Source organism: Plecotus auritus (genome assembly GCF_963455305.1).
Source record: "Plecotus auritus genome assembly, chromosome: 5".
Lineage (NCBI taxonomy): Eukaryota > Metazoa > Chordata > Mammalia > Chiroptera > Vespertilionidae > Plecotus > Plecotus auritus.
In genome coordinates, this window is record NC_137776.1 from 169,522,012 (window position 1) to 169,549,811 (window position 27,800).

General features: G+C 40.9%; 1 protein-coding gene across 1 annotated transcript; it reads right to left on the reverse strand.

Moving 5' to 3' along the window:
• Nucleotides 1–9: 9 nt before the first annotated feature.
• LOC308248378 (uncharacterized protein) lies at nt 10–25,919 on the reverse strand (the record flags this gene model as incomplete). The annotated part of the gene is made up of 2 exons (XM_080668332.1): nt 10–955; nt 24,949–25,919. 2 exons carry the CDS (start codon nt 25,917–25,919, stop codon nt 10–12), a joined length of 1,917 nt encoding a protein of 638 aa, XP_080524458.1.
• Nucleotides 25,920–27,800: the final 1,881 nt, after the last annotated feature.

Below are 27,800 nucleotides of genomic sequence, written 5' to 3' on the forward strand. Positions count from 1 at the left end.
ATTTAGTGATTACCAGTTAAAGAACTTAACCCTATTGACACACATCTCTAAGGCCTGTTTCATATCTCTGTTCCTCAGGCTGTAGATGAAGGGGTTCAGCATGGGGGTAACTACCGTATACATGACCGAAGCAATTATGTCTTTGGAACCCCATGATGAGGAAAGAAAGTAAACACCTGCAGCTGTCCCGTAGTATAAAAACACCACAGAGAGATGGGAGCCACAGGTCGAAAAGGCTTTAAAGAGTCTCTTAGTGGAGGGCACCCTCAGCATGAGGGTCCCTATATGGATATAGGAGCCCAAAATAACACCAAAACACAAAAAGAAAATCATTCCTCCCTCAGTGAATATGACCAGCTCATTGAGGGAGATGTCTGAACAGCTCAGCTTCAGGAGCGCAGCGAGGTCACAGAAGAAGTGGGTGATGGTATTGTTGGCACAGAAAGATAATCTTACCAAGAGGAGGGTGTGCAGCAGGGCACTGCCACAGGAAATCATCCAGGAGCCACCCACCAGCAGCGCGCACAGCCCCTCCCTCATAATGGTGGTGTAGTACAGAGGTTGACAGATGGCCACATACCTGTCACATGCCATCACAGCCAGAAGAAAATTGTCAAAACCACCAAAAAGTATAAAAACATACAACTGAGAAATGCATCCCACATAGGTGATGGATTGTTGCTGATTCTGCATGTTCATGAGCATCTTAGGCACAGTGACAGATGAAAGAGAAATGTCAGAGAAGGCCAAGTGTCTGAGGAAGAAGTACATGGGCGTGTGCAGGCGAGAGTCCAGCCTGATGAGCAGGATGATGAGCAGGTTGCCCAGCACCGTGGTCAGGTACATGCCCAGGAACAGGGTGAAGAACACGCCCTGCTGCCCTGGTGGGATGGGGAGCCCCAGGAGGAGGAACTGGGACACGCTGCTCTGGTTCTCAGGCCTCATGCTCCTCTGTCTGCTGGGGATGAAGAAGGGTTGTGAATCTCAGGAACCTAGAAAGGATGACCAGAACCATCACATCTCATACTGTCATTCTCTAGGAAACCCATTCATTTTTAAATAGTTTTATATTTCCCACACCTATGGATGTATACATCTTCCCTCTCTCCCAGTCTGGATCCAGGAAAACATTGAGCCTTAAAGTAGTCCACAAGACCTCATCATACAGTAGCAAGAAGGGGTTCTCTGTTTTATTCAACCATTACTTTTAACATCACGTCTGTGTTAGGATCTCTACTAAAAACTGAGATGCAGCAGTGAACAAGAAAAGCAAGGTCCCACTTCTATGAGATTAGATCCTGATGAGCATGGAGGGATAATTTCTACACCAGCCCAGAGCCAAACTATAATAATTCACTGTGGCAGAAACAGAAAATGAGCCCCAGAAACTGGTATCAATTGTTGATGCATTGAAGTAATGTGAGACTCCAAGGGTGAGTTGGAGTTCTCAAAGCATTTTCACACTCCTCCTGTCAACCCCCCGGAGGGTCCCTTTGGCTTACAGCTGTAAACTCAGACACTCTCACATGGGTGGCCATTTCAAACCAATTGGTGCCCGAATAGCTCTGAAACCAAAATAGTCCACAAACTAACTTTCATAATGTGGTTGAACATTAAGGAGAACATTTGGGTACTGGCCTAAGGACCTCACCTGCGTTTCCTAATTAAATCCACACATCAACCTGACATTCCCAGATTTTAAAACCTCCTCACAGCTGCACTAAGAAAAGGTGTTCTTTCACCTATTTTAGTTTTTAAGAAATAAAAACATTTTGTAGGCCCATATCAATGTGTCGGGAATAGAAGGGCAGATGTGTATGTATCTATATGTATAATGTATGTAATATGTACGTATATAACTTGCTATATATATTATCATTTTCTATATAATAAAAATCACCAAGTATTAGCTACTTCATAGGGTTCAGTATAATATGTCTGTGTGATCAGAACCTATGCTTTTAACCATTACACATGGAAACTTCCCTTCTCTTGCTTAGGGGAACCATGCACAATGTATTACTTTGGCGCTCTGAAGACTCAAAGTTGTCCAAAATTCTGAAACCTCTTACTAAATAATTTTATTCCTTTAAATTTATATACCTTCCAACTGACAATAAATCCTCAAATATATTAACTTTATATACACACAATAACTTTTACTGAGAACCTCAGTACCATTCACAAAACAAGTGAAATTTTTTCCATTTTATAAATGTGGAAACTAAGACCAAAAGTTTAAGTAACTTTCCCAAGGTCTCTCTGCTATTTGATGGTGATTCTGTCCAATAACTTCATACAACATGATGTCCTGACATATTTTTTTTTTCCTGGGATATTTCATAAAAGTAAAGAAGAGGTTGCAAAAACTCAGGGACTCAGTCTCACTCAAATACATGGAAATAAGAACAGATTTGTTTCAAGAAACCAGGAGTTGCTTAGAGTGGGGCTATCTCAGCTAATGGTGCCCCAGAAGGAGGACAGGTAAGGACATACATGATTTCTGACACCCATAAGCACATGTGTGCACGCGCACACATACACACACACACACACACACACACACACACTGCTGATGTGAGGATTCTAGTCACCTCTGGCCACGTTCCCATCCTAAGGGAAGAATAACCAATATGTGGTTCAGCTCAAAAACACTTGTCTACATACATACAAATCATAACTAACACACTCAGTGAGACATATATAACACACAATGGATCACTCACTCAAAACCATACTAACACAACCTGACTCAGGACTCATCTCATAAACACTCAACTCACTGCATATACATAACTTAAGCACGGTACACACATCACCAAAAGCATACAAGACCACAACAATTAGAAAATGTCACAAGAGTTTGGCCAGTATAGCTCAGTGATTGAGCATTGACCTATGAACCAGAAGGTCACGGCTCTATTCTCAGTCAGGGCACATGCTAAGGTTGTTGGCTCGATACCCAGTGAGGGGTGTTCAGGAGACAGCTGATGAATGATTCTCTCTCATCATTTGTTTCTACCGTATGTCTCTCTCCCTTTCCCTTCTTCTCTGAAATCAATAAAAAATATATATGTATTTTTTAAATCTCACCAGAAACACTCACCACAACACATATGCACACCCAGCCACACACTCACTACTACAAGTAGCACACACCCTCCTATTACTAAGAGGCAGGCTTCCACCCTTCTGGCCATCCCCTTCCAGGGGCCAGGTGTCTACTTGGTGCAGTTATGCCTGTTCAATCAGAGGCAGTCATTAAACCAGCAACAACATCCCATGCACCTGGTCACATACACATGGTCACATACACACAGAGAAAACCAAACAATATACCTTCCAGCCCTCACACATGAATGTGTCACCCACAGACACAGCTCCCATGTGTACCAGCACACACTGCTGCTGAGCAGAGGTCTGAGCTCTCTCTGAGCTGACCTGGGTTCCTGGTGAGGTCGGGCATCTTCTTGTCCTGCAGCAGAAACAACAGTCTCACTCTTGATGCTTGGCTGTGATGCGAGTGTTTTTGATGACAGGCATTAATCAGGAGTCCCTAATCAAACACCAGGAGACTGATAACTTGTTCTACATGCATTAAAACCAGGCTGTGAGTCAGTTATATAGCACACTCATACACACACACACACATGCAACTATTAAATAGCATGTACACAACCATATACAATACATGCATACATACACAGTCGTGGACATAAGAGTCTCACACATGAACCCACTAGCACACAGGCAGATCCATCGCCAAATGCAGATTTCCAGCTCCTCTCACCTGGGCTCGTCAATGGCGAGTTCAGACACCTTCTGCTCCAGACTGTTGTCCATCTCCTCAGGTTTTCTTCAGGAGACCTAACATCCAGACACACAGAAGCAATATCTGGGGCCTTGGCACTTCTACAGACTTTCCTTTTCCTTAACCAGCTCCAGAGAAATGAGTCCAAAGATAACACTTAACTGCTAATGAGAGACTGCAAGCAAGTCCCCAAGCTTGGGGCTAATTTCTGACTGCCCTTTGGGAGCTGTGTGTCCAAGAGCCAGAGGACTGGAGTCCTAGGGGACAGTGTCCCTGATTCCATTCATGCCCTGGTCTTCTTTGTCATTGGGCATTGCTCCGACTAGGAAAAACTTTTTTCAACTTTTTATTTTGAAATGATTTCAAAGATATGCAAAAGTTGTGAAAATGATATCAAGAATTCCTGGATAGGCTTCTTCCAGATTCCCTAATGGTTTACATTTTTCACACACACACACACACACACACACACACTGAGTGGCCAGATTATTATGATCTCTGAATGTATAATAATCTGGCCACTCAGTGTATATCCTATATAATAAAAGGCTAATATGCAAATTGTCCCCTTGACCAGGAGTTCAAACAGCAGGCAGGCCGGCCAACCGCCCATGTCCCCTTCCCCTGGCCAGGCTGGCCGGACCCCACCCATGCATGAATTCATGCACCAGGCCTCTAATATATACAGTATATATACACACTGAGTGGCCAGATTATTATGCATTCAGAGATCATAATAATCTGGCCACTCTGTGTGTGTGTATGTGTGAATGTATGTGTGTGTGTGTGTATATATATATATATATATATATATATATATATCTCAGAGAAATATATATATATAAATATATATATATTTCTCTGAATTATAATCCATTACTAATATATATATATATATATATATATATATATATATATATATATAGTGTTTTGGGCTTTGATTTTCAGCATATATACCACAGTGCATATTATTAGAAGGCTTATGATATTAATTTTTCTAATTACTAGTGTTTTTATCCTTGATCAATTGGCTAAGGTGGTATCTGCCAGGTTCTGTACTATATATTACCATTTTTTAAAGATACTCTTTTAAGTTTGTAATTAACAGGTACCATTTGGTAATTGTTTTGATACTATAAACATAACATTTTTCTTATTAAAATCTCACCCACTATATTTCACATCTACTCCTGATGCTTATATGACAAATATGGTGGCATATTGGTGATTTTTCTAATTCTATAATTTTTTCTTTATTAGTTGTATTCTTTTCTTTTTATGAAAAAAAATTAATGTTGACATTATTGCAGATTCCTCCTTGTCTCCCTCTTTGTCCACCTCTACTATCCTCTCCTCCCCTCTTTTTTGCCTTCATTACACTATTGTACATGTCCATGAGGTATGTAAATGTGTTCTTTAGCTAATACTTCTTTATCTAGTCACCCCAAGCCTTCTCCCCTCTGGTTTCTGCCTTTCTATTCTATGTATCCATGCTTCTGATTCCATTTTGTTCATCAGTTTATTTCTTCATTAGATTCCACATATTAGTGAGATCATGTGATATTCATCTTTCTCTGACTTGCTTATTTTGTTTAGCATAATACTCTCCAGGTCCATCTATGCTGTTGCAAAGGGTAAGAGTTCCTCCTTTTATACAGCCATGTAGTATTCCATTGTGTAAATGTACCACAGCTTTTTTATCCACTCTTCTGCTGATGGGCACGTGGGCTGTTTTCAGTTCTTAACAAATATAAGTGGTGTTGTCTTGAACATAGGGGTGCATATATTCTTACTGATTGGTGTTTTGGGATTCTTAGTATATACTTCCAGAAGAGGGATCACGGGGTCGAAAGGCAGTTCCATTTTTAATTTTTTGAGGAAATTCCACACTGTTGTCCATAGTAGCTGCACCAGTCTTCATTCCCAGCAGCAGTGCACGAGGGTTCCTTGTCTCCACATCCTTGCCAGCAGTTGTTTTTTGTTGAGTTATTGATATGAATCATTCTGACAGGTGTATGTCGATATTCATTTATAAGAAGGAACTAATACTTATTTCATACTCATTTCCTTATTTTTTATTTATTTTTTTATTAAGGTATTATATGTGTACATATCTTACCATTGCCCCCCCCACCCCACTCCCATACATGCCCTCACTCCCCAATGTTTTGCATCCGTTGGATACTCTTATATGCATTCATATAAGTCCTTCAGTTAATCTCTAATTTCCCCCACCTCTCGCTAACCTTCCCGCTGTAATATGACAGTCTGTTTGATGCTTTACTGCCTCTGTATCTATCTTTTGGTTCATCAGTTTATAATGTTTTTCATTATCCACAAATGAGTGAGATCATGTGGTATTTTTCTTTCATTGACTGGCTTATTTCACTTAGCATAATGTTCTCTAATTCCATCCAGGTGCCTACAAATGGTAGTAATTCCTTCTTTTTTATGGCAGCATAGTATTCCATTGTATAGATGTACCATAGTTTTCTGATCCAGTCATCTGCTGACGGGCACTTAGGCTGTTTCCAAATCTTAGCTATGGTAAATTGTGCTGCTATGAACATAGGGGTGCATATATCCTTTCTGATTGGTGTTTCTAGTTTCTTAGGATATATTCCTAGGAGTGGGATTACTGGGTCAAATGGGAGTTCCATTTTCAGTTTTTTGAGGAAACTCCATACTGTTCTCCACAGTGGCTGCACCAGTCTGCATTCCCACCAGCAGTGCACGAGGGTTCCTTTTTCTCCGCATCCTCGCCAACACTTGTCATTTGTTGATTTGTTGATGATAGCCATTCTGACAGGTGTGAGATGGTATTGCATTGTCGTTTTGATTTGCATCTCTCGGATAATAAGTGACTTTGAGCATGTTTTCATGTGTCTCTTGGCCTTCCTTCTGTCTTCTTTTGAAAAGATTCTATTTAGGTCCATTGCCCATTTTTTTATTGGATCATTTATCTTCCTTTTACTAAGTTGTATAAGCTGCCTGAAGATGTTGGAGATTAAACCTTTATCAGTGATAACATTTGCAAATATGTTCTCCCATACAGTGGGGTTTCTTGTTGTTTTGTTGATGGTTTCTTTTGCTGTGCAAAAGCTTTTTATTTTGATGTAGTCCCATTTGTTTATTTTCTCATTGGCTTCCATTGCCCTAGGGGCAGTATCAGTGAAAAAGTTCTTTCGGCCGAAACCGGATTGGCTCAATGGATAGTGTGTCAGCCTGCGGACTGAAAGGTCCCAGGTTCGATTCCGGTCAAGGGCATGTACCTTGGTTGCGGGCATGTCCCCAGCAGGGGGTGAGCAGGAGGCAGCTGATCGATGTTTCTCTCTCATCGATGTTTCTAACTCTCTATCCCTCTCCCGTGCTCTCTGCAAAAAATCAATAAAATATATTAAAAAAAAAGAAAAAGTTCTTTCGGCATATGTCTGAGATTTTGCTGCCTGTGGATTCCTCTAGTATTTTTATGGTTTCCCGTCTTATATTTAAGTCCTGTATCCATTTTGAGTTTATTTTTGTGTATGGTGTAAGTTGGTGATCTAGTTTCATTTTTTTGCATGTATCTGTCCAATTTTTCCAACACCATTTATTAAAGAGACTGTCTTGACTCCATTGTATGTTCATGCCTCCTTTGTCAAATATTGATTGTGCACAGTGGTTTGGGTCGATATCTGGATTCTCTATTCTATTCCATTGATCTATATGTCTGTTCTTGTGCCAGTGCCAGGCTGTTTTGAAGACAGTGGCTTTGTAATACAGCTTGAAATCTGGTATTGAGATCTCTCCTACTTTATTCTTCTTTCTCAGGATTGCTGTGGCTATTCGGGGTCTTTTTTTATTCCAGATGAATTTTTGGAGAGTTCTTTCTAGGTCTGTGAAATATGCAGTTGGTATTTTAATGGGGAGTGCATTGAATCTATAGATTGCTTTGGGTAGTATGGACATTTTAATGATGTTGATTCTACTAATCCATGAACATGGTATGTTCTTCCATCTGTTTACATCTTCCTCTATCTCTTTTTTCAGTGTCCTGTAGTTTTCCGCATATAGGTCTTTTACCTCCTTGGTTAGGTTTATTCCTAAGTATCTTAATTTTTTTTGTGCAATGGAAAATGGGATTGCTTTTTTAGTCTCTCTTTCTGTAAGTTCACTGTTGGTGTATAGAAATGCCATAGATTTCTTGGTGTTAATTTTGTATCCTGCTACATTGCCGAATTCATTTATTAAGTCTGTTAGTTTTTTGATGGAGTCTTTCGGGTTTTTTATGTACAATATCATGTCATCTGCAAATAAGGACAGCTTTACTTCTTCTTTTCCAATTTGGATGCCTTTTATTTCGTCTTCTTGTCTAATTGCAGTGGCTAATACTTCCAGTACTATGTCAAACAGGAGTGGTGAGAGTGGGCATCCCTGTCTTGTTCCTGTTCTTAGAGGAAATGGTTTTAGTTTTTGCCCATTGAGTATGATGTTAGCTGTGGGTTTATCATATATAGCTTTTATTATGTTGAGGTATGATCCTTCTATTCCCACCCTGTTGAGAGTTTTTATCAAGAAAGGGTGTTGGATTTTGTCAAATGCTTTTGCTGCATCAATTGATATGACTATGTGATTTTTATCTCTCAATTTGTTTATGTGATGTATCACATTTATTGATTTGCGGATATTGTACCATCCTTGCATTCCTGGGATAAACCCTACTTGGTCATGGTGTATGATCTTTCTGATGTACTGCCGGATCTGATTTGCTAGAATTCTGTTGAAGATTTTGGCATCTACATTCATGAGGGATATTGGCCTGTAATTCTCCTTCATTGTGTTGTCTTTATCTGGTTTTGGTATTAGGGTGATGCTGGCTTCATAGAAGGAGCTTGGAAGTGTTCCTTCCTCTTGAATTTTTTTGAATAGTCTGAGGAGGATAGGTTTTAGTTCTTCCTTGAATGTTTGGTAAACCTCTCCTGTGAAGCCGTCTGGCCCCGGGCTTTTGTTTACCGGAAGCTTTTGATGACTGCTTCAATTTCTTCCATAGTTACTGGCATATTGAGCTGTTTAGATTCTTCCTGATTGAGTTTTGGAAGGTTATATTTTTCTAGGAATATGTCCATTTCTTCCAGGTTGTCTAGTTTGTTAGAATAGAGTTGTTCGTAGTATTTTTTAACAATTCTTTGTGTTTTGGTGGGGTCTGTTGTTATTTCACCTCTTTCATTTCTGATTTTATTTGGGTCCTCTCTCTTTGCTTCTTGGTGAGCCTGGCTAGAGGTTCATCAATCTTGTTTATCCTTTCAAAGAACCAGCTCTTGGTTTTGTTGATCTTTTGTATTGTTTCTTTGGTCTCTATGTCGTTTATCTCTGCCCTGATCTTTATCATTTCCTTCCTTCTGCTTACACTGGGCTTTTCTTCTTGCTCTCTTTCTAACTCTTTGAGTTGTAGGTTTAGGTAATTTATTACCATTGTTTCTTGTTTTTTGCAGTAGGCTTGTAGAGCTATGAACTTCCCTCTCAAGACTGCTTTCGCTGTGTCCCATAGATTTTGGATTGTTGTGTTTTCATTGTCATTTGTTGCCATGATGTTTTTTATTTCTTCCTTGATCTCTCTGGTAACCCAGTCATTGTTTAATAGCATGCTGTTTAGTCTCCATGTGTTTGATTTCTTTGGGTTGTTTTTATTGTAGTTTATTTCTAGTTTTATGCCACTGTGGTCTGAGAAGATGCTTGATATGATTTCTATCTTCTTGAATTTGAAGAGACTTTGCCTATGTTCCAACATATGGTCTATCTTTGAAAAAGACCCATGTGCACTTGAGAAGAATGTATATTCTGTGGCTTTGGGGTGAAATGTTCTGAAGATGTCAATTAATTCCATCTGGTCTAGTGAGTCATTTAGGATTGCTGTTTCTTTGCTGATTTTTTGTTTAGAGGATTTGTCCAATGGTGATAGTGGGGTATTAAAGTCTCCTACTATGATTGTATGGCTGTCAATCTCTCCCTTGATATCCTCCAGGAGTTTTTTTATGTATTTGGGTGCTCCTGTATTGGGTGCATATATGTTTACCAGAGTTATTTCTTCTTGTTGGATTGCTTCCTTTAGTATTATGAAGTGGCCTTCCTTATCTCTTGTTATGTCCTTCACTTTGAGATCTAATTTGTCAGATATAAGTATTGCTACCCCAGCTTTTTTTTCAGTTCCATTTGCCTCGAAAACCTTTTTCCATCCCTTCACCCTCAGTCTGTGTGCATCTTTTTTTCTGAGGTGGGTTTCTTGTAGATAGCAGATATATGGGACTTGTTTTCTTATTCAATCCATTACCCTATGTCTTTTGATTGGGGCATTTAATCCATGTACATTTAAAGTTATTATTGAAAGGTACTTATTTGTCCCCATTTTTATTCTTTACCCCTGTGTTCCTGCTTCGCTTCCTATTTCTTTTTTTTTTTTTTACAGCAGACCCTTTAGCATTACTTGCATTGCTGGTTTGGTGGTAATAAATTCCCTCAGTCCTTTTTTGTCTGTGAAGTTCCTGATTTCACCTTCAATTTTGATTGATAACCTTGCTAGGTACAGTATTCTTGGATTCAGACCCTTCCTTTGCATGACTTTGTATATTTCATTCCATTCCCTTCTGGCCTGATGAGTTTCTGTTGAGAAATCAGTTGCTAGTCTGATGGGGGTTCCTTTGTATGTAACTTTCTGTCTCTCTCTTGCCACTTTTAAGATTCTTACTTTGTCGTTGGTGTTTGCCAGTTTAATTATAATGTGCCTTGGCGTCGGTCTTTTGGGGTTCATTTTGCTTGGGACTCTGTGAGCTTCTTGGATTTGTGTGGGGTTTTTCTTCCCTATATCAGGGAAATTTTCTGTCATTATTTCTTCAAACAGGTTTTCTATTCCTTCCTCAGCTTCCTTTCCTTCTGGAACCCCTATTATGCGGATGTTGTTTTGTTTCGTGTTGTCCCAAAGTTCCCTTAGGCTCTCCTCCTGCCTTTTAATTTTTTTTTCTAGAAGTTGCTCTACTTGGGTATTTTTTCCCATGTTGTCTTCTAGCTCACTGATGTGGTCCTCTGCTTCTTCTAGTCTACTCTTGATGCTTTCTATTGAGTTCTTTACAGCAACGATGTCATTTTTCATTTCTTCTTGGTTCTTCTTCATTTCCTCTTGGTTCTTGCTCATATTGTCAAATTTGTCTTCCATTCTTTTCAGCCACCTTATGACCATTTCTCTGAATTCTTTCTCTGGAAGGTTGCTTGCCTCCATTTCGTTTACTTCCTTTTCTGGTGATGCCTGCTTTTCTTTCATATGCGGGCTGTGTCTTTGTCTCCCCATGGTCTCTCTTCTCTGGATGTCTGGTTATGTAGTTCTCTCTCTCCTGCGTTGATTTAAAGGCACAAAATACAGCACTACCAGGTACAACACACAAGGCACTGAACAGAAATGTATTCACAATATTAATTACCTCCAATAAAGGTGACCACCCGAGAAAGGCAAATTAGGGGATAGGAGAGAAAGAGCAAGAGGACAAAGAAAGAAAGGAAAAAAAAAAAAGGAGTGTCAAAATGAAATTGGGAAAAGGAAAAAAAAGTAAGAGAGACAAGAAAGAGACTAAGAGAGAAAGGGGAACAAACTATATATATGGGGATAAAACTCCAATAGAACAATCACTAATCCCAGCAAAAGCCAGCAACAAGTACCTCGGCATTAATACAAACTACAACACCAACTAATATTGAGTGAGGCAAGGGAAAACAGAAGCACAAAACAAACAAATAAACAAACAAAAGAAGAATAAGCAAAACAATCTCACAAAAAAAGCATAAAATTTCAATATAATCAACATTCAAGTGAACAGCAACAAAAGGACAGAGAGAAAAACAATTTTTTGGATAGTTAAGACAGCGAAGAGAGAGGTGTGTATGGACTTGGAGCAGGGGATTGGAGATTAGATATGTAAGTAGGGTGAAATTTTAACAGGGGGTAAACAGAAAGAATAGGGAAAATCTAAAGCAGGAAAGGGGTAAGATAAATAGGACACCGAAAAGGGGAAGGTTAGGAAGAGAGTGATGGCATAAAGGTAGAGTTGAGATAGAGTAAAATGATGCTAAAGGAAAGATGAAAATAGAATGTAGAACACTAATCCCAAAATAAAATGAAGAGAAAATAAAATGACACTTAAAAAAAAAAAGATCAAATAGCAGTATTAATAATACAGATTGAAAATAAAAATGTAATGATTAAAAAGGTAAAATCAAGTGAGGAAAAAAGGAAAAAAAATAGTTTCTTGAGTAAAAGATGCAAAAAATGAAAATACAAAAATAAAAAATAAAAATAAAATGTGGAGTAGTGAAGGTCATTCACTTCCTCTGTTGTTCTGTTTGGCACGCCTGTTTCTCAGTCCTGACATTATTGCAGTTCCATGTGTTCCACTGCTCTTCAGTGTTGTAATCCAGTCCTGATTTTAAGCAGGCAGTGTGTCTTAATTTCTTGTATTCCTTTATTTTTGATTACACAAGAGTCAATTTGTGATTCAGCCCCTGGGTGGCAGTGTTTCTGGATTGACTTCTGGGTCTATATATGGCCTCTCTAGGCAGTGTTAGAGCCTTCTTTCCCTGTGGCACTCACTACCGGTTTGTGGGAGTGGGCTGCCTCAGAACTGGCTCTCCGATGGTCACTCCCCGCTCCGATCCCCAGGATCCAGAAAAACAACTTTCCCCTGCAGTCTCCCAGGGTGTCCCCAACTGGGTGATCCTATGTATTGGGCTTAGTAATCAGAAGCAAGGATTTGAAGAGGAAAAAGCCCAAGTGTGCGAACTCTGGGGCTGCACGCAATTCTAGGCAGTCGGCACACCTTTGAAATTCTTAGGGTGTCCCTGCACCTCAGATCAAAATGGGTTGCTTTTTAGAGAGCCCTTCTGTTAGCAGCTCTGAGGACCCCCTTCCACATTCACGGATCACGCCAGCCCCAACAACCACGGATTTTTCTAGGCACAGACTTCCCTGGTCCTCCAGCTCCCGCAAAATGCGCGTTCCTCTCTCCCGCCGGGACCAGAGACCTCACCTTATCCCAGGCGAAATCTGACCTTTCCATGGTGGAGTGTAGCGCTCCTCTGAATCCGTGTGTTTGCACCAATTGGGGACTGGTTCTGGGGCTCGCAGCTGTTCCGTGGGTGCTGCAGTTGTGGATTCTCAGGCTTCTGATAAGCTCCACTTTACCGTTCAAGATGGCGCAGTCTCCACGTCCGAGTCCGTAGCTCCGGGAGAGGACCCAGCCACAGTGGGGGCTGCCAGGTCAGGGGAACCCTGTCTAGCAGTCCCCCACCTCCTTCTGGAGTTTAGCTGTCCCTTAACTTGCCAACAAACACTCCTCGTGCGACCCTCAGCTGTTCTTTCTTTCTGCTCCGGGACAAGGCTTGGAACACATCTGTCTATTTTGCCGCCATTTTTCCTCCTATCCTCATTTCCTTATTTATTCATTTATATCATTACAGATACATGGATTATTACTCTCTGAGTTATAATCCATTACTAATCTTATTTATTTTGAAGCTTTCGGTATCTTCATTGCTTACAAGGATTCTAAATGATGTCAGAGATGCCAACTAGAAAATATGTATAAAAGCAACACCAGGAAAAAACCTAGAAACTAAGAAACTAAAGAAAAGTTTACCCACAGGAGGTGGGTCAGGAGTGGGGCCGAAAGAATGGGGAAAGGGAACAGTATAGGTGTTCATATATAATCTATGCATTGCAATCTATATATACATTTTAAAACCCGTGAGTTCGAATTGGTATCTCCAATTCTAGTTTGACACCATAGAGACCTTTCCAGCCTCTCCTTTTCCATGTACAGAGCTCCTTTCCCTGAGAGTGAGAGCCACTCCCTTTTCCTCCGTGTTTATTTACTTGTTGAGTCTTTGGATATATGGTGAGCTGTTTCAGAATCTTGAACACATACCACAGTTAATGGCATTCTACAGCTTAAAACTTTGTTTAGAGGTGTGTATTTTTAGTTATGAGACTAAATTCTGAGAAAATATAGACAAAATTTTGGTTTTAAGAATTGCTTAGGTTACTTATTTTATTTTTCCCTTAGGAGTAATTATGATGTTAATTCAAAATATAATTTAGATTCATTTGTATTGTTTTAATATATTTTGCTTTATTCACCACCTCTCCTATTTATTTTTTTTAGTGGCAAAATACAGCATAGTCAAAACTATACATATAATTCTACTCATCTCCCCGTTTCTTCTATCCTACCTCCTGTAGGTAAACAAAGATTCTAAATTATTTCAGAGAAGCCACCTGGAGAATACATATCAGTTTCTGATTAATTCTTCCTGTGCTTCTTTCTGTTCAGATGGGCAGACACATGTATATTCCATTTCCCTTCATCTTATATAATAAAAGAGTAATATGCAAATTAACCATCACTCCACTACACCCACAAGCCTCGCCCATCAGCCAGTCAGGAGCAAATATGCAAATAAACCCAACCAAGATGGCTACGGCCACAGAGAGCAGGAGAGAGGCTTGGGTTTCCCCGGCAATGGAGGAAGCCAAGCTTTCCACCTGCCCTGGCCTGTGTTGGCCTCCGCTTAAGGCTACAAAGTTTCAATGATAGAACATACATAAACCCAAATGGAAATGGCGGCAGCCACGGAGCTGGAAAGAGCAGGAGGCTAGAGTTGCCCGTGGCGATGGAGGAAGCCAAGCTTTCCGCACACCCTGGCCGGCCCAGGCCTCTGCTTAAGGCTATAAAGTTTCAATTATAGAAGATACATACGTCCCAACAGAAATGGCTGCCGCCAGGAAGCAAGTAGAAGGCTTGGCTCTGCTCCAGGCTACAAAGTTTCAATTGTAGAAGATAAAAAAAACCCAGATTCCCCTGTTCAGGGCCTCCGCTTGGGTTGCCAGGGGGCGTGGCCGGCCTGCAAACCACCACAGGCCCCTTGCCCAGGCCGCCCCATGCCCCAAGGCAACCCCCACCCTGATCCAGGACACCCTTCAGGGCAAACCAGCTGGCCCCCACCCATGCACCAGGCCTCTATCCTATCTAATAAAAGAGTAATATGCAAACTGAACATCACTCCAACACACAAGGTGGCTGCCCCAATGTGGTCAAAGATCCTGCCCCCATGTGGACACAAGATGGCCACCACAAGATGGCCAGCAAGGGAGGGCAGTTGGGAGGGACCAGGCCTGCAAGGGAGGGCAGTTGTGGGCAATCAGGACAGCAGGGGAGGGCAGTTGGGAGGAACCAAGCCTGCAAGGGAGGGCAGTTAGGGGTGACCAAGACAGCAGAGGAGGGAAGTTGGGGGTGACTGGGTCTGCAGGGAAGGGCAGTTGGGGGGGGGAGGACTCAGGCCTGCAGGGGAGAGCAGTTGGGGGGTACCAGGCCTGCAGGGGAGGGCAGTTAGGGGTGACCAAGCCTGCAGGGGAGGGCAGTTAGGGGTGACCAGGCCTGCAGGAGAAGGCAGTTAGGGGAAAACAGGCTGGCAGGGGAGCAGTTAGGTATCAATCAGGCTGGCAGGGGAGTGGTTAGGGGATGATCAGGCTGGCAGGCAGAAGCGGTTAGGGGCAATCAGGAAGGCAGGCAGGCGAGCAGTTGGGAGCCAGCAGTCCTGGATTGTGAGAGGGATGTCCGACTGCCCATTTAGGCCCGATCCCGGTGGGCAGTCGCACATCCCTCGAGGGGTCCCAGATTGGAGAGGGTGCAGGCTGGGCTGAAGGACACATACCCCTGTTCAAGAATTCCGTGCACTGGACCTGTAGTTTTTACATAAAAAGAAGCATGCTATAAATGTTCTTTTATACATTGCTTTTTTTCATTTAGCAATGTATTCTAATATTTCTCCATGTTGGTTCATAGATATCTTTGTTCTTATTTTTCTCACAGTTGAAAAATATTTAGTTGATGTTTTGTAGAGTGTTTTTTCGAGTCATAAAATGAGATTGATGATATGTGTCCTAAATGCCACTGAATTGCATACCTCAAATGGCTAAAAAGAAAGTAAGAAGCGATCTCTGCATATAGCACAGAAAAGAATAATAATAAAACAATAATAATAATGTATGATTAATAAGGTAATGGAGGGATAATTGAATTTTAAAATATGTATTTAATTGAAGTGGGAAATGACAAGAGAGAATATATGTAAAACAGATGTATCAAATAAAAAACAGTAATATGGAAAATATAAATTCAAATGTATTATGATTACATTAGATGAAAATAGACAAAATTCTCCAGAAATATAATTGTTGCTTTGCATAAAATGAATAAAAGCCAGCATTATATTTTTAACAATACACACCTCTCAAAAGAACAAATAAAAGTTTAAAATGATAGAAAAGAAATACAATTTAGGGGGAGAAAAATGGCGGCGGAATAGACAGACGTGTTCCGAGCCTTGTCCCGGAGCAGAAAGAAAGAACAGCTGAGGGTCGCACTAGGAGTGTTTGTTGGCAAGTTGGGGGACAGCTGAACTCCAGAAGAAGGTGGGAGACTGCTAGACGGGGTTCCCTTGACCTGGCAGCTCCCACTGCGGCTGGGTCCCCTCCCGGAGCTGCGGGCTTGGACGCGGAGTCGCCGCCATCTGGAACCGGAAAGTGGAGCTTATCAGAAGCCTGAGAATCCACAACTGCAGCACCCACGGAACAGCTGCGAGCCCCAGAACAACGCTCCCCAATTGGCGCAAACACACGGGTTCAGAGGAGCTCTACACTCCACCACGGAAAGGTCAGATTTCGCCTGGGATAAGGTGAGGTCTCTGGTCCCAGCGCGAGAGAGGAACGCGCATTTTGCGGGAGCTGGAGGACCAGGGAAGTCTGTGCTAGAAAAATCGGTGGCTGCTGGGGCTGGCGTGATCTGTGAATGTGGAAGGGGGTCCTCAGAGCTGCTAACAGAAGGGCTCTCTAAAAAGCAACCCATTTTGATCTGAGGTGCAGGGACACCCTAAGAATTTCAGGGGTGTGCTAGACTTACGCGCAGCCAAGGAGTGCGCACACTTGGGCTTTTTCCTCTTGAAATTCTTGCTTCTGATTACTAAGCCCAATTCATAGGTTCACCCAGTTGGGGACACCCTGGGAGACTGCAGGGGAAAGTTGTTTTTCTGTAACCTGGGGATCAGAGCGGGGAGTGACCATCCGAGAGCCAGCTCTGAGGCAGCCCACTCCCACAAACCGGTAGTGAGTGCCACAGGGAAAGAAGGCTCTAACACTCCCTAGAGAGGCCATAGATAAACCCGAAAGTCAATCCAGAAACACTGCCACCCAGGGGCTGAATCACAAATTGACTCTTGTGTAATCAAAAATAAAGGAATACGAATTAAGACACACCGCCTGCTTAAAATCAGGACTGGCTTACATCACTGAAGAGCAGTGGAATGCAGGGAACTGCAATACTGTCCGGACTGAGAAACAGGCATGCCAAACAGAACAACAGAGGAAGTGAATGACCTTCACTACTCCACATTTTATTTTTATTTTTTATTTTTTTTATTTTCATTTTTTGCATCTTTTACTCAAGAAACTAATTTTTTTCCTCACTTGATTTTGCCTTTTTAATTATTACATTTTTATTTTCAATCCGTATTATTACTACTGCTATTTTATCTTTTTTTTTTTAAGTGTCATTTTATTTTCTCTTCATTTTGTTTTGGGATTAATGTTCTACATTCTATTTTTATCTTTCCTTTAGCATCATTTTACTCTATCTCAAATCTACCTTTATGCCATCACTCTCTTCCTCACTTTTCCCTTTTCAGTGTCCTGTTTATCTTACCCCTTTCCTGCTTTAGATTTTCCCTATTCTTTCTGTTTACCCCCTTTTAAAATTTCACCCTACTTATATATCTAATCTCCAATCCCCTGCTCCAAGTCCATACACACCTCTCTCTTCGCTGTCTTAACTATCCAAAAAATTGTTCTTCTCTCTGTCCTTTTGTTGTTGTTCGTTTGAATGTAGATTATATCGAATTTTTATGCTTTGTTGTGAGATTGTTTTGCTTATTCTTCTTTTGTTTATTTTTTTGTTTGTTTAGTGCTTCTGTTTTTCCTTGCCTCACTCAATATTAGTTGGTGTTGTAGTTTGTATTAATCCCCAGGTACTTGTTGCTGGCATTTGCTGGGATAAGTGATTGTTCTATTGGAGTTTTATCCCCAATATATATAGTCTGTTTCCCTTTCTCTCTTAGTCTCTTTCTTGTCTCTCTTACTTTTTTTTCTGCTTTTTTTCCCTTTTCCCAATTTCATTTTGACACCCCCATTTTTTTTTCTTCTTCTTTCTTTCTTTTTCCTCTTCTTCTTTCTCTACTATCCCCTGATTTGCCTTTCTCTGGTGGTCACCTTTATTGGAGGTTGTTAATATCGTGAATACATTTCTGTTCAGTGCCTTGTGTGTTGTACCTGGTAGTGCTGTATTTTGTGCCTTTATATCGACGCAGGAGAGAGAGAACTACATAACCAGACACCCAGAGAAGAGAGACCATGGGGAGACAAAGACACAGCCCGCATATGAAAGAAAAGCAGGCATCACCAGAAAAGGAAGTAAACGAAATGGAAGCAAGCAACCTTCCAGAAAAAGAATTCAGAGAAATGGTCATAAGGTGGCTGAAAAGAATGGAAGACAAATTCGACAATATGACCAAGAACCAAGAGGAAATGAAGAAGAACCAAGAAGAAATGAAAAATGACATCGCTGCTGTAAAGAACTCAATAGAAAGCATCAAGAGTAGACTAGAAGAAGCAGAGGACCGCATCAGTGAGCTAGAAGACAACATGGGAAAAAATACCCAAGTAGAGCAACTTCTAGAAAAAAAAATTAAAAGGCAGGAGGAGAGCCTAAGGGAACTTTGGGACAACACGAAACAAAACAACATCCGCATAATAGGGGTTCCAGAAGGAAAGGAAGCTGAGCAAAGAATAGAAAACCTATTTGAAGAAATAAGGACAGAAAATTTCCCTGATATAGGAAAGAAAAAACCCACACAAATCCAAGAAGCTCACAGAGTCCCAAGCAAAATGAACCCCAAAAGAACGACGCCAAGGCACATTATAATTAAATTGGCAAACACCAACAACAAAGTAAGAATCTTAAAAGCGGCCAGAGAGAGACAGAAAGTTACATACAAAGGAACCCCCATCAGACTAGCAACTGATTTCTCAACAGAAACTCATCAGGCCAGAAGGGAATGGAATGAAATATACAAAGTCATGCAAAGGAAGGGTCTGAATCCAAGAATACTGTACCCAGCAAGGCTGTCAATCAAAATTGAAGGTGAAATCAGGAGCTTCACAGACAAAAAAGGACTGAGGGAATTTATTACCACCAAACCAGCAATGCAAGAAATGCTAAAGGGTCTGCTGTAAAAAAAAAAAAAAAGAAAAGAAATAGGAAGCGAAGAAGGAACACAGGTGTAAAGAATAGGAATGGCGACAAATAAGTACCTATCAATAATAACCTTAAATGTAAACGGATTAAATGCCCCAATCAAAAGACATAGGGTAATGGATTGGATAAGAAAACATGACCCATATATCTGCTGTCTACAAGAAAACCACCTCAGAAAAAAAGACGCACACAGACTGAGGGTGAAGGGATGGAAAAAGGTTTTCCAGGCAAATGGAACTGAAAAAAAAGCTGGGGTAGCAATACTTATATCTGACAAATTAGATCTCAAAGTGAAGGACATAACAAGAGATAAGGAAGGCCACTTCATAATACTAAAGGGAGCAATCCAACAAGAAGAAATAACTCTGGTAAACGTATATGCACCCAATACAGGAGCACCCAAATACATAAAAAAACTCCTGGAGGATATCAAGGGAGAGATTGACAGCCATACAATCATAGTAGGAGACTTTAATACCCCACTATCACCATTGGACAAATCCTCTAAACAAAAAATCAGCAAAGAAACAGCAATCCTAAATGACTCACTAGACCAGATGGAATTAATTGACATCTTCAGAACATTTCACCCCAAAGCCACAGAATATACATTCTTCTCAAGTGCACATGGGTCATTTTCAAAGATAGACCATATGTTGGGACATAGGCAAAGTCTCTTCAAATTCAAGAAGATAGAAATCATATCAAGCATCTTCTCAGACCACAGTGGCATAAAACTGGAAATCAACTACAATAAAAACAACCCAAAGAAATCAAACACATGGAGACTAAACAGCATGCTATTAAACCATGACTGGGTTACCAGAGAGATCAAAGAAGAAATAAAAAACATCATGACAACAAATGACAATGAAAACACTACAATCCAAAATCTATGGGACACAGCGAAAGCAGTCTTGAGAGGGAAGTTCATAGCTCTACAAGCCTACTGCAAAAAACAAGAAACAGGGGTAATAAATTACCTAACCCAACAACTCAAAGAGTTAGAAAAAGAGCAACAAGAAAAACCCAGTGTAAGCAGAAGGAAGGAAATGATAAAGATCAGAGCACAGATAAACGACATAGAGACCAAAGAAACAATACAAAAGATCAACAAAACCAAGAGCTGGTTCTTTGAAAGGATAAACAAGATTGATGAACCTCTAGCCAGGCTCACCAAGAAGCAAAGAGAGAGGACCCAAATAAACAAAATCAGAAATGAAAGAGGTGAAATAACAACAGATCCCGCCGAAATACAAAGGATTGTTAAAAAAATACTACGAACAACTCTATTCCAACAAACTGGACAACCTGGAGGAAATGGACATATTCCTAGAAAAATATAACCTTCCAAAACTCAATCAGGAAGAATCTAAACAGCTCAATATGCCAGTAACTATGGAAGAAATTGAAGCAGTCATCAAAGAGCTTCCGGCAAACAAAAGCCCGGGGCCAGACGGCTTCACAGGAGAGTTTTACCAAACATTCAAGGAAGAACTAAAACCTATCCTCCTCAGACTATTCAAAAAAATTCAAGAGGAAGGAACACTTCCAAGCTCCTTCTATGAAGCCAGCATCACCCTAATACCAAAACCAGATAAAGACAACACAATGAAAGAGAATTACAGGCCAATATCCCTCATGAATGTAGATGCCAAAATCCTCAACAAAATTCTAGCAAATCGGATCCAGCAGTACATCAGAAAGATCATACACCATGACCAAGTAGGGTTTATCCCAGGAATGCAAGGATGGTTCAATATCTGAAAATCAATAAATGTGATACATCACATAAACAAATTGAGAGATAAAAATCACATAGTCATATCAATTGATGCAGAAAAAGCATTTGACAAAATCCAACACCCTTTCTTGATAAAAACTCTCAACAAGGTGGGAATAGAAGGATCATACCTCAACATAATAAAAGCTATATATGATAAACCCACAGCTAACATCATACTCAATGGGCAAAAACTAAAACCATTTCCCCTAAGAACAGGAACAAGACAAGGATGCCCACTCTCACCACTCCTGTTTGACATAATACTGGAAGTATTAGCCATTGCAATTAGACAAGAAGAAGAAATAAAAGGCATCCAAATTGGAAAAAAAGAAGTAAAGCTGTCCTTATTTGCAGATGACATGATATTGTACATAAAAAACCCGAAAGACTCTATCAAAAAACTAACAGACTTAATAAACGAATTCGGCAAGGTAGCAGGATACAAAATTAATGCCAAGAAATCTATGGCATTTCTATACACCAACAGTGAACTTACAGAAAGAGAGACTAAAAAAGCAATCCCATTTTCCATCGCACCAAAAAAATTAAGATACTTAGGAATAAACCTAACCAAGGAGGTAAAAGACCTATATGCGGAAAACTACAGGACACTGAAAAAAGAGATAGAGGAAGATGTAAACAGATGGAAGAACATACCATGTTCATGGATTGGTAGAATCAACATCATCAAAATGTCCATACTACCCAAAGCAATCTATAGATTCAATGCACTCCCCATTAAAATACCAACAGCATATTTCACTGACCTAGAAAGAACTCTCCAAAAATTCATCTGGAATAAAAAAAGACCCCGAATAGCCACAGCAATCCTGAGAAAGAAGAATAAAGTAGGAGGGATCTCAATACCAGATTTCAAGCTGTATTACAAAGCCACTGTCCTCAAAACAGCCTGGTACTGGCACAAGAACAGACATATAGATCAATGGAACAGAATAGAGAATCCAGATATCGACCCAAACCAATATGCGCAATTAATATTTGACAAAGGAGGCATGAGCATACAATGGAGTCAAGACAGTCTCTTCAATAAATGGTGTTGGGAAAATTGGACAGATACATGCAAAAAAATGAAACTAGATCACCAACTTACACCATACACAAAAATAAACTCAAAATGGATACAGGACTTAAATATAAGACGGGAAACCATAAAAATGCTAGAGGAATCCTCAGGCAGCAAAATCTCAGACATATGCCAAAAGAACTTTTTCAGTGATACTGCCCCTAGGGCAATGGAAGCCAAAGAGAAAATAAACAAATGGGACTACATCAAAATAAAAAGCTTTTGCACAGCAAAAGAAACCATCAACAAAACAACAAGAAACCCCACTGTATGGGAGAACATATTTGCAAATGGTATCACTGATAAAGGTTTAATTTCCAACATCTACAGGCAGCTTATACAACTTAATAAAAGGAAGATAAATGATCCAATAAAAAAATGGGCAACAGACCTAAATAGAATCTTTTCAAAAGAAGACAGAAGGAAGGCCAAGAGACACATGAAAACATGCTCAAAGTCACTTATTATCCGAGAGATGCAAATCAAAACAACAATGCGATACCATCTCACACCTGTCAGAATGGCTATCATCAACAAATCAACAAATGACAAGTGTTGGCGAGGATGCGGAGAAAAAGGAACCCTCGTGCACTGCTGGTGGGAATGCAGACTGGTGCAGCCACTGTGGAGAACAGTATGGAGTTTCCTCAAAAAACTGAAAATGGAACTCCCATTTGACCCAGTAATCCCACTCCTAGGAATATATCCTAAGAAACCAGAAACACCAATCAGAAAGGATATATGCACCCCTATGTTCATAGCAGCACAATTTACAATAGCTAAGATTTGGAAACAGCCTAGGTGCCCGTCAGCAGATGACTGGATCAGAAAACTATGGTACATCTACACAATGGAATACTATGCTGCCATAAAAAAGAAGGAATTACTACCATTTGTAGGCACCTGGATGGAATTAGAGAACATTATGCTAAGTGAAATAAGCCAGTCAATGAAAGAAAAATACCACATGATCTCACTCATTTGTGGATAATGAAAAACATTATAAACTGATGAACCAAAAGATAGTTACAGAGGCAGTAAAGCATCAAACAGAGTGTCTAATTACAGCGGTAAGGTTAGGGAGAGGTGGGGGAAATAAGAGATCAACTGAAGGACTTGTATGCATGCATATAAGAGTAACCAATGGATGCAAAACATTGGGGGGTGAGGGCAGGTATGGGAGTGGGGTGGGGGGGGCAATGGTAAGATATGCACACATATAATAACTTAATGAAAAATTTGAAAAAAACAAACAAACAAAAAAAAACTCACAGGACTGTACACTAAAATGGGCGAATCTCACTGTATGTAAATTATACCGTAATCTACAAAATTAAAAAATATATATTAACAGTAAAAAAAAAAAAAAAAAAAAAAAAGAAATACAATTTAATCACTCACCACGAGAAAGCTGCATCTTGACCAGCTATACTATACAGGAACCTATATCTCTACCCATATCTATATCTGTATATCTATCTATAGCTATAGATATAAAGTATCTATACTACTATCAGAAATAAATGAGGTATTAAGGTAGGACCTATTACTAGAAAAGTTTTCCTAATTATAAACGAAAGTGGTATGATCTTAAGTGCATTTTTTAAAAGTCTCTTTCTCTCTTTTTCTAACAGCCTGGCTTTGTAGCACATAACAATTTTCAGACTGTAATTATTCTTATCATGGCTGATTGCAGTCAGATAAAATGATGTCATTGATTGTGAGTTAAGAAGAGCTGCACAACAAGCAGCTTGAAGCCAACAAAAGCCAGCATAAAAAAAATCTGGTTATGCCCTAACTGGTTTGGTTCAGTAGATAGAGCATTGGCCTGTGGACTGAAGGGTCCCAGGTTCAATTCCGGTTAAGGGCATGTACCTTGATTGCGGGTACATCCCCAATGGGGGTGTGCAGGAGGCAGCTGATCAATGTTTCTAACTCTCTATCCCCCTCCCTTCCTCTATGTAAAAAAATCAATAAAATATACTTTTAAAAACTCAGGTTATAAAAAAGAAAGAGCACCAGGAGAAAATGATGATGCTAAATAAGTGGCTCTTCAATAACAAAATTTTTAAAATTGCAATAGCAAAAAAATGACATTACAAAACAGAAAGAGACAAAAGCACAATTATGATTGTGCAACATGTTTTGCAGAGCATTTTGTATCCCTATATAATAAAAGCCCAGGGACCGAATGGCAGAACGACCAGAACGACTGGTCGACCAGTTGCTATGACGCACACTGACCACCAGGGGGCAGACACTCAATGCAGGAGCTGCCTCCTGGTGGTCAGTGCACTGACCGGGATGAGCAGTGTTCCCACAGAAGGAGCAGCTGCTCAGAGGGCGGGTCCACAGCCGCTTGGCTGACCAGGATGAAAAGCACTCCCACAGCGACCGATCTCCACAGGCCACGCCCCCCACCAGTGCATGAATCTGTGCACGGGGCCTCTAGTCTCTATATAAAAGCCTAAGCAACCGTTATGACCAGATGACCAGCTGGTAGCTATGATGCTCACTGTAGAAGCTGCCACCTGGTGGTCAGTGCACTCACATAGCCTCCCATGGCTGGCCAACCTCCCACAGTCCCTCACCCTGGCCAGCCGGCCCCCATCAGGATTGGGCAAGATGGCCCCAATTGGCCCTGATTGCCGGTCAGGCTGAGGGGCCCCACCCGTGCATGAATTCGTGCACCGGGCCTCTAGTATATGATAAGAGATGATGTACAAGCAAAGACTATCAATTAGGAATAAAAAAATTACTAACAGTCCTAGAAGCAAATGTGACCTAGTGCACATATAACAACACTTATAAATGATAGAAATGGATATTCTGTGAAAGTTATATGGAGGTGTCAACCATACAGTAATTTTAGGAGATATATCTCCCTGTGCTCCTGATTGCAGCAGGAGAATTTAGTGATTGCTGCTTAAAGAACTTAACCCTATTGACACACATCTCTAAGGCCTGTTTTATATCTCTGTTCCTCAGGCTGTAGATGAAGGGGTTCAGCATGGGGGTAACTACCGTATACATGACTGAAGCAATTATGTCTTTGGAATCCCATGTTGAGGAGGAAAAGTAAATACCTGCCACTGTCCCGTAGTATAAAAACACCACAGAGAGATGGGAGCCACAGGTAGAAAAGGCTTTAAAGAGTCCCTTAGTGGAGGGCACCCTCAGGATGATGGTCCCTATTTGGATATATGAGCCCACAATAATACCAAAAGGCAGAAAGAAAAGCATTCCACCTTCAGTGAATATGACTAGCTTATTGAGGGAGGTGTCTGGACAGCTCAGCTTCAGAAGTGCAGCGAGGTCACAGAAGAAGTGGGTGATGGTATGGTCTGCACAGAAGGACAGTTGGGCCAATAGGAAGGTGTGCAACAGGGCACTGCCACAGGAGAGAATCCAGGAGCCAGCCACCAGCAGTACACACAGTCCTTCCCTCATGATGGTGGTGTAGTGCAGAGGGTGACAGATGGCCACATACCTGTCATATGCCATCACAGCCAGAAGAAAATTGTCAATACCAGCAAAATGTATGAAAAAATACAACTGAGAAATGCACCCCATATAGGAGATGGATTGTTGCTGAGTCTGCATGTTCATGAGCATCTTTGGCACAGTGACAGATGAGAGAGAAATGTCAGAGAAGGCCAAGTGGCTGAGGAAGAAGTACATGGGCGTGTGCAGGCGGGAGTCCAGCCTGATGAGCAGGATGATGAGCAGGTTGCCCAGCACCGTGGTCAGGTACATGCCCAGGAACAGGGTGAAGAACATGCCCTGCTGCCCTGGAGGGATGGGGAGCCCCAGGAGGAGGAACTGAGACACTCTGCTCTGGTTCTGAGGCCTCATGCTGCTCTTCTGTCTGCTGGGGATGAAAGGACAATGAAAAACGATAAAATACTTCCAAAGTGTGATTATGGCCACCACTGTAGGGTCTTCTGCTTTCTCCTGGAGAAAAAGACTATCCTTGCATACACATAATCAGCTAGAGCTGCCATAGCAAGCAACACACCCTCAATGCCCAACATTGTTTTTTTCAAATGAAACTAGAACAAATTCATTCTTCTTAATTTTTTAATTAGACAGGTTACTGGCACTGTGCTACTAATTGGAAATGCATGAATTAATGGGACACATAGGACCTCTTCCCGCAGCCCCCTGACCCTCTGGGTACCCCTGACACAGGACTGAGTAAACGTGAAGCTCTGCAGCCAGATTCCTTGTGCTGCAAGTCTGGCTCCACCACTTTCTGGGTGGGTGAGTTGAGGGGGTGATCGTCTTTGCCTCATGTTGTGCCACTGTAGGTGGTGATACCAATGTCACACATTCCTAGAAGATTCCAATTCAAGACACATTAATAACTAAGAACTGTGTCTTGTATAAAATAAACCCAAAATTTTACCCATTATTTTTATCTGAGCCCTCACCCTCTCAAGAGGCATTTCGGAGCTCATATCCTGTCATTGGGTAAATCTTCTGGTGAGACAAGTCTAAATGCACATCCATCTTTTTGCCAAGAAATAAACTTACCTCAGTGCATCTATCTCTATCTGCCAAGCTGTCTCAGAAATGAGGATCCATAGGCAGGAAACACCTGAGATCTGAGATCTGGCATGTGAGAACTGGGGACCCTGAAGGATGGGAAGTATCTTTTAGGATTCACAGTTACCTGATTGGCCATCACTGTTTCTAGTACTGATCTTCACATTTATAATAATTGACATTTAGTGAACACTCGGTCAAACCAGTACATTTTTGCATTATTGCCTCATTAAATTTTAAATAGTCCCAAAAGGTAGCTGTTGTAAAACTTCATCATATACGTACTCAGAAGGAGTGAGAACTATCATGATCACACAGTTCGTAACTGCTGTAGTCTCAATTCTCTCATGTTTCTTAGATTTATTGGAATCTCTGCTCCTATAACCCTGCTGTTTATCCCTCTCTTTAATTAGACAAAAGAGCCAGGACCTTAAGAAATATAGTCTCAGGACTTGAGGGAGTCCTTCTGCTCAGACAGCAGTCATATTCCTATAGCTCAGTAATTTGCAAATGATTTTCATGTACTTCCAGCTTCATTCCATCCACCAATGTTTGTTCTGTGTCTGGGAAGTAGGGAAGACAGTGATTTTTGTTCCATTACTTACTAATAGGAGTAGTGAGATGCCTTACACAATTTCACATAGATACTGCCCAGCAGGGCCTGGTCTCAAAGGTAGATTTTCTGATCATCTATTCACTGGGAAGAGAATTCACCCATTTCTTCCTGCGGGAGGTAGAAAGGTTAAGCTAAAGTTGAATGTCAAAATGCCAATAATTTTGGGAGAGGAACTTGGCATTTAACATTGTTGTGTGGGTATCTGACCAGGTAAGTAATCCCAGTAAGTAACTAGGATCTCAAACATCCCCTGGAACATTTCCATTTCAAGGAAAGGGAACAATATAGAAATGGTGCCTTGATTCTGTCAGCACCATGAGTGAAAGGGGTGGCTGGGAGACACTCATTAATAGAGAGGAGAAGCGGCTGCCTGGAGGTCAGGAGGAGTCTTTGGTTGGACTAATTTTCCTGTCAGTGTACCAGGTATTGTCCTCTAGCATTCAGGAAATGGAGAGTCAGGTGTCATGGCCTCTACAAGATACAAATTACTAAGTGCTTACAATGTGCTAGAAGTTAAGCACCTTACAGACCAGATTCCACAGTGATTGTCATTATTCCCATTTGACAGTGGA